This window comes from Papaver somniferum, chromosome 7 (assembly GCF_003573695.1).
Source record: "Papaver somniferum cultivar HN1 chromosome 7, ASM357369v1, whole genome shotgun sequence".
Lineage (NCBI taxonomy): Eukaryota > Viridiplantae > Streptophyta > Magnoliopsida > Ranunculales > Papaveraceae > Papaver > Papaver somniferum.
The window spans coordinates 31,613,537-31,621,677 of NC_039364.1; the positions used below are offsets into that span (position 1 = coordinate 31,613,537).

At 38.3% G+C, this 8,141-nt stretch overlaps 1 protein-coding gene across 1 annotated transcript; it reads right to left on the minus strand.

Annotated features, from left to right (window-relative positions):
• Positions 1–356: 356 nt before the first annotated feature.
• LOC113296876 (putative lysine-specific demethylase JMJ16) lies at positions 357–7,456 on the minus strand. The gene is made up of 13 exons (XM_026545234.1): positions 7,025–7,456; positions 6,303–6,376; positions 5,929–6,215; positions 5,753–5,824; positions 5,554–5,631; positions 4,920–5,450; positions 4,595–4,822; positions 4,296–4,457; positions 3,499–3,867; positions 1,804–3,286; positions 1,594–1,697; positions 1,295–1,489; positions 357–955 (listed from the first exon to the last, which is right to left on the minus strand). Exons 3-13 carry the CDS (start codon positions 6,208–6,210, stop codon positions 611–613), a joined length of 3,849 nt encoding a protein of 1,282 aa, XP_026401019.1. The 5' UTR covers positions 6,211–6,215; positions 6,303–6,376; positions 7,025–7,456; the 3' UTR covers positions 357–610.
• Positions 7,457–8,141: the final 685 nt, after the last annotated feature.

The following is an 8,141-nucleotide window of genomic DNA, read 5'->3' on the forward strand; positions in this document are numbered from 1 at the left end:
AAACGATTCGCGAATAATTCGGGAATACCACATAATACGCGTCTTGGGTTCGGAGTTGCAATCATACGCGAATAAAACGGTAAAATTCGTGATACGGAAAAATTCATCATTCGCGAACTTACTAACTAGGTTTACAGGTGAGTGCTAAACTTACCTGTGAGTGCTAAACTTACCTGGCAGACAATGCTCCACATTTCGAGGATTCCTGTCGAGTTAAAGGAAACTAAGATGTGATGCTACAAAAATAGCTGAAGTTCAAGCATCCATCAATAAAAAGCATTATACAGCTAATTTTTCTATTATACAAGTAATGGAAGATTTAGTACATGGTGCAAAATTTCCTTGTGGACAGTGAGTGAACCATAAGGCCAGTTGTATAAACAGGAAGTAAAAGAATAGTTACAGAGTATCCACAAAGTGAATATCATCAAGGGATTCCACAGCATTTTCTAGGTGTTATCAAATTCTCCCTAAGAAGAATACGAAAACATGGCCAACAAAATACATGTGATGATATATAACTCAGAGTTGCATTCTACAGTCATGGTTTAATAGAAAATCAACAAAAACCAAAACTGCTATAAGAAGCTAAAAAATGAGTTATCAGTTGTTATCTTTGCCGGGTATGAATCTCGTCGTTAAGAAGTTGAGTTATTAATCCTTGATTGCTAGTTGATCTGTTATTGTCTTGACATAATATACTGTACAGTGTGTGTAATTCTTCTGGGTTCGCCTTTTTAAACAGACCTTTAAGTATCATGGTATCTGTATTACTGCGTTCTTCCTTGATTCTTGAGTTGTTAGAATCTGTGTTTGTGTTACTGCTTTCTTCCTTGATTCTTAAGTTGGTAGGATCTACAGGAAAGCTCCCGGCAGTTGTGGGATTTTGGCGAGTTTGTGCTCTGGGTTTCCAATATTCTGTGCAGATCTTGTTAGGATCATTTGCCTCTATACCCTGCCAGGATAATTAGCTCAGAACAGAACTCAGAAAGAAAAAAAAGGACAAAGTGATTTTCTTATTCTACAACTTGAAATTCCAGTACTCCTGCAAACTTGACTTACGTGAAAACATAAAAACAAAATGGTAATGAAAGATATAATGTCCCCAGAAGAATCAAATGCAGTGGCAAATATTTTGATTTATTGCTGTAAATTCGCCTGGGAAAATAATGATCTCTTATTTGAATTGAATCCTAAATGGCTTAAATCTAGACTTGAACCAAGTCGACCGGGAACATCACTAGAAATTTAATGCAGTTCTGCTGATAAAAAGGGTTTCTTTTAAGAGATTTACCTGAATGATTGCTGGGGAACAGAGTCCAAACATTTCGTGGCCGTCAAGACTCCCTGGAGGCTGCAAAGGGAGCTTCGATCGTCCCAACGCATGCAGCTTCCTTATTTCTAGATTCACTCTCTCTCTGACCATATCCCAGCATTTGACTGGTGACAGGTGTATGAATACCTCACTCCGAGATTGCTCTATCGTAACCTGCAAAGAAGCAAAGAAATTTTAAAATGATCTACAGAAGGTTATACAAAGATATGCCTTACAGGTTTATGGTAGAACTTGCTTATTTGAGAAAATTCATTTACCATAAAAAGAGGCCCAGATGATCCTGCATCCACGATTTCGGAGACGTAGTGACACATTTTTGTTGGATCAAGCACATTAAAGTAACTGACCCGACTCTTAAATCCTGTAGCAGATAATAAGAGAAAGCAACAGTAAAAAAAAAAAAAGTTATTTGTTTGCCAAGGACACTTACGGAGCCGGACTAGTGAAGGAATCATGGTAAAACATACCTTTGGGGTATATCGCCTTACTGCTCGACCACAAGTTTCCAGATTGCACAATGCCAATCTCCAAAAGCTCTGCATTGCAATTTATCCTTCTTACCACCTTGGCAATTCGAGGACCCTTCTGATGGTAGTACCTGTCTAGGTTGTTTGAAATGCCAGACGGGGTGGTCCCCACTTCAAGACTTGCCTTCTCTGATACTACATGCGAATTGGATACAAAGACCACTTTTTCTCTTTTAGGTAAGAGATTCTGGGTACTTTTGTCAAAATTTGTGCCTGAATATCCTACATCGCAGATGTTTTCCGAAGAAAATCCCCCCCGGACATCACTTGGTCCCATAAAATTGTACTCCATGGATTTTTTGTCTTCCTCCTGACATTCCGTTTTTACTAAATGCACAGGTTTAAACAGATGATCCTTATTTTCCCGATCTTGCATCAAATTTATATCCCCTTCACTCATCACAGATGCATCAGTTTCTGGTGTATTCAAGACTTGGTCTTTCTTAGAGTTACATGAACTCACCTTACTATGAGAGAACAACCTATTTGTTTGATCCTCTCCCTCGTCATCACTGAGAAGTATGACATTAGTATCTCCATCCGGCAAAGACTTTGTTGTTTTGGGATCTCTTGCAGATGAAATGCTTGAAGGAGGATCACCAAGAGAAGAACTAGTGCACCCAGGAGAAGATGACAGACATAAACTACCTCTTGGAATTTCTATATACGACGTATCTTCTCGAGAGAGCTGACATGTTAGGTCGCTTAAAGAGTTGAAACCTGAAACAGGGGCGCCGCCCACCCTGCCCTGAATACTGCGGTCAGAATATGTTGCTTTCTGTTCTCTTATAGGTGACCACTGACTTTCCTCTTGAAGCCTATTCGAATGAGGTTGGCTGGTGGAAGCTTCTGCACCCGACGATCTTTGAATCACATCTGAGGAATAAGATGGTTCACAAATTGAGAAACTTGAAGATGCTCCAGGAGCAAATTTTGATCCCCTGATTTCTTGAGTTTCTCTAGAAGGAATTTCAGTGATTTGGGTGGAAACTTTTGAAGTTAACTCATGCTCTGTACCATACCCTACTTCCGAAGAATGAAACTGTTTGGAAGTGGAACAAGGTAGACTAGAATTGCCTTTGGCTACATAGGGGCTCAGAGTCAATCCAAGATCTAGTTTTGCCCATCTGTAAACTGAACTTAATTTCCCTAGCAAAGCTTCAACAAGAACATTCAGTTCACTTATTTCGTAGCGAAATAGGAAAATCTTGTCACTCCAGGCACATGAGCATAGCTGTTTTGCATGATTCAGGCACGCAAACTTTTCAGCTGTGCATGGACAGCTCACAGCCGAAAAGTGCAAATCATAGAGACATATGAAGCACTCCCTTTCATAGGTTGCATCAAAATTAACGTCCATTTTCACCGACTGTGATGACGTACAAAGGAATTCTCTCCTAATCTGCTCCATGTCAACACGTGCCTATGCAAAAGAATTACACATTGTAAAACATATGCTAATCTTGAATATGTTATGGGCCTAAAGCGTAATAAAAGAGAAGAGGGCAGATGACCGATTTTGGGCATGTAAGCACTTAATTAATGGGTTACAAAACAAGGCCTTTATCCATAATTTCAGCATAAATAATGTACTTTTCAAATCCAAAAGATACTCATACGAATTTAGTCACTCACCTTAATTGCCTTTGCTAAGATTCCCTCCTTTCCACAGACATCTTTCCATCTTATGTTATCTATGGTGTTCTTCCTTAGTAATGATATCTCCCAATTTGCCCTAACAGCTTCCCTTGCTGCACCTAGTAACAACTTATCATGGGAAATTGATGTCTTACGTCCCTGCTCACGATAAAGCTCTACAGCATTTTGCCCATGAGGCAACCAATCAACAGGAGCTACATTTACAGCCTCAGCACAGTTGAAGCCGCAATTGAAGCCAGAATGATATGCTCGAGGGAAGGTGAGAATAAACTCCCTGGGATTCTGAACACAACGATAGACCGGGACGCCTTCAGACATTAATATAGAAGGTGAAAGCTGTGTTACCTGCAAACGTTTCAAAAGTTCAGCATATAAATCTTGCCCTGATTCTGAACCTAGACAAGATTAAGTTCTCTTCTTTTTGACCAAAGAAAAATACAACTTTCTACTTCTAATTTAATCATTGAATTACTACTAACGCCACTAAGTTTTCTCAAATGAAACTAAGAAATCTGAATTTATGGTTTCTGCAAAAGTCAAAAACACAACCGCTATTCATGTCATGGATTAGATCGATTCCTTGAACTTAAGTTATATGATTTCACCCAAGTTTTTCTAGGATTTCAAAGATGAGGTATTCAAAGGCGCAAGACTGAGATTTCATACAAAATTACTAACGAGGAACCTAGCAGGAATTGGTAACCATGAATTGCATAAAAGATAAGTAAATCAAGTATGATCATCAAAAGCTTGAGCGCGGAGGAATTACGCACAAGTTTATGTAGTAAGTCAGGCTGTTCCTCAAATAAGTCCGGCAAATGCTTTCTCATAGATGCCTCCAACTTTAAAGCATCTTTCCCAGGGACGCCGTACCACATTTTCGGAGCACCCCAATGCATGTAATTCATTGAGTACAGGTGGTGATCCTCCACATGCTGTTTCGACAAACCGAGAAGTAAATGTGTAAGTATAATACTCAAATAGTTCAATAACCATTTTGGAAATCTATCATGCATGCATGAGAAAAAGGCCATCTTTCTCTAAGAATCTGACACAGCAATTAAATCCTTACCCAACAAAATGATGAAAAACACATTCCTATGTATAACCACGGCACTAGCACACCCGAAATGTCACTGCTTTCAAAAGAGAGCACAGACCCTGAAAGCCTGGGGAAGTTATTCAAGTTCCAACCAGATTTCACGTATTTGTCATCGGAAGTACAACATCCTGAAGAAGAGGATAACTTTGGAAAACCACTGCCAAAAACTCCAGTTTCTATATCGGCTCCGTACAGCACCTGCAAAAAAGTTAACAATAAACTTAGTTACATGAGACTCCCACCAAAAAATTAGACTAACAAAATGTTCTTGTCGTCCTGTCTAGTCATGACATACCTCTATCTCTTCAGTTGGATTCTCTACCATGCGCCAGTACTCACCCTCGATATTATCCACAGACGGTTCCCAGTGCTTTTGGATTACAGTTGGATTACCTTTTGGATCCATACAAGTCTCATCCTTTCGGAAATACTGTCCCTTGAAATCATCTGCGTACTTTCTAAAACTTTCCAGGGTAAACTCTGGACCAGGCTCGAACCCAAAACTCTCAGCCTCGTTAGCAAATGCATATACATTGGATCCTATTCCTTCTCCACTAACAGCACTACTGTTTACTCTCCCTATACCTAAACATCTCCTTTTCCTCTTACTATTATTAGTATTTTTAGACGATTTTCTCATTGAATTGCGATTTTGAAGTTTGTCCACCCGTTGGATACGGGTAAAAAATTTAGAATTTTCCCATGTACTGTTTTCTTTAAGAGGACAGGGAGGTCTCCATGAAGAGGGAGGTACTATTCTGCAAATTCCATATGGCTCTGCTTTCGGACGTATGCTGTCTATATATTTAAGTGTATCATTAAACTCCTGCAAATAGAGTTTTAAACCATCAGAAACTCAAACCTACACCGCATTCTCCAATGATATGAAATAGTAAATAAAGAAAATAATGGATTAAATGGGTACTGACCTCCTCAGTGGGGTAGAAAACAGGTGCATCCTCAAGGACAGGTCTTTGTGCAGCTTCTGGACGCCACTTTGCCATGACCTGTTTTAACACTTAAACCATTAGTATCAAAACTTAACAACATAAACCGCCCATCATAAATAAGAGATAGATGAACGAAAGAAAGACCATATACAGAATGACCCAGACACCATCACCTAACCTTTTGGCAACTAATACACTCAAAACACCCACGAAGAACACCTTTAGGTAGGCACGGCTTTGGAGGAAGATGCTGCCAATAAAGAACAAAAATATTCAGATCACAGCCATCTGATAATAATGTCTTTCTTAATGTGACAGCCAGTTAGATTTTGAACTTTCAGTACAAGGATAGACCTGATGAGGTTGTCGAGCTGTAGATTCCTCATCCGAACTATCACCTAAGTTACTGTAGTTTATCCATGGTCTGTGCCTAAGAGATCTCTTAAGCCTCAGACCCTCGCTCATGTCACTATCACAGTCCATCTCATTCATACTCGCAGAGACCATGTTACTCATCAAAACTTCACTCTCATTCATCTTCTTTAGGGTGAAGGATGTAAGGGAAACAAAACCTGGTGGAGCCGACAGATCAACTTTCTCTTCTTTGATAGAAACTCCTTTGCATTCAACCCCCATCAATGCTGCACATTAGAAGAACGGGAAAATGTAAACTCTAGATGTATATTGAGACCATTGAAGGAAAACGTATACTGACTACAAACACTCACGATAGGATTATGCAGAAGTAACGAGTACGTCAACGCATCCATCAAATGTCGCTATGTCGTGGAGCACAGTTTTTCTGGATGAACATTACAAGCACTGAGGTTTAGAAAGACAAAAAAAAAATGAAATGCCATGCAAATCTTGTTGTTTAAGCTGCAAATCAGAAGCCAAATATATATGTATCGAAAAGAAATCAGTACCGATTTTTCAGGCCATTCATATACCGACAACTTAGTGAACCCTCCATTTTTCTAAATACTATAATCCTAAAATAAACGATTTCTTGTTATTAAGTTCCCTCTCAAACCTTAACCCTTCTAAATACTCATATTTCTGTTTCTTTCTACCATGTTCTATAATCCCCTTCCTACACGAAATCAGTTCTTGCACATTAGATAATCGATTGGTGGATTTTCTGCTGCTGAGGTTCACAATAATCACCAGGCATCACTATATCATTGGTTCTAGATTATAACAACTACGTATACAAATCAAAGTAAACCGAAACTAGCCCTAACTAGTCCTAGTCCACCTTCATAAATCACTAACTAATTCATCAATCAAACAGAAAATAAAATTGCACTGGTCACCAAAAAAAATAAAAAAAAAATAATAGCTACAAAATTTTAATCAACAAATATTTGATTCATTCTCATAAATAGCCTTAAAGGGTGTCTCTAATTTAGCAATTTTAGCTGATCAAGAAAATAAAAAAAGAACTTACATTATTCTTTATTGAAGTGACAATTTTCCCCTTAACTATCCAAAACTGCTGCTACACGTATCTAGACAAAAAGAAACGCCCACGACCCAGATGAAATTCGTTAAAGAAAAACAGAGCAACTATACAAAATTTGTTAACAGATCAAGAACCACAAACTCTGGTTCGTTCAATTTTGTGGATCTAAAAACCCTAATTGATACCACCACCACTCAGCAAAAACTGGTTTTGTGGACCATGGGCTAACAGTAAAAATACCACTTTCCGTTCCCAATAAACCACCTTCCAACCAGAAATTGATTGATTAACCAAAGGGACCTGAGTAAACCCTAAAAGAAAATTTCTATAGAAAATTAACCCTAAAAAAAATTCAGTAAAATAATTTTTTTAAGGTCCGATAGATCCCCCCCTGGATGATACTTTTGAGTATTTTTTGCTTTTAGTCTTTTTTTTACCCAAGAAACCAAGATTTAAAAAATACGCATATAAATATAAGATAAACCAAGAAAAAGAAAATTCTTGAAAAATATTTTTTAGAAAGGGTAATATGGGTACCGAAAAGTTTTACTCGGTTTCTATTTGCTAGATTTTACTCTGTTTGGAAATTTGACGTTGATGTCTTTTGACTTTGGATCAACCAATGGAGATGGAAAACAGAGTTTTCCCCAACCAAATTTCCTTTTTGGCCCGTCAGTGAGTTAACCTTAAAGCAGTTCTAAACCCGCACGAAACCCTTTTAAGTTTGGGGTTACAGAACTAGTGACAAAACACTGGGTGAACAAATTAGTGATAAGAAAAAATCGGTCATATTATTTCTACCAAATAAAAACCGTTTCAAATAAAACTGGGACAAAAATCCCAAGCCAAATAATAATGTGTAAATTTAGTTTTTGTTACTTTTAGAAAAGCCAAACATACCCTTCGACCTTTTCTTCTTCTTCTCTGATTTCTTCTTTCTTCTGTCTCCTTCTCCCACCACCATCAGCAACAATGGAACTGCACCAGAAGAACGGCGCTGATTCGAGAGATGAAGAATTCGAGAGACGTTTTCTCTTATTCATTTCCCTAAAACTGAGAAAAGAAGAAGCAGCAGTTGTCGCTGTTTTATCACCTGAAATTG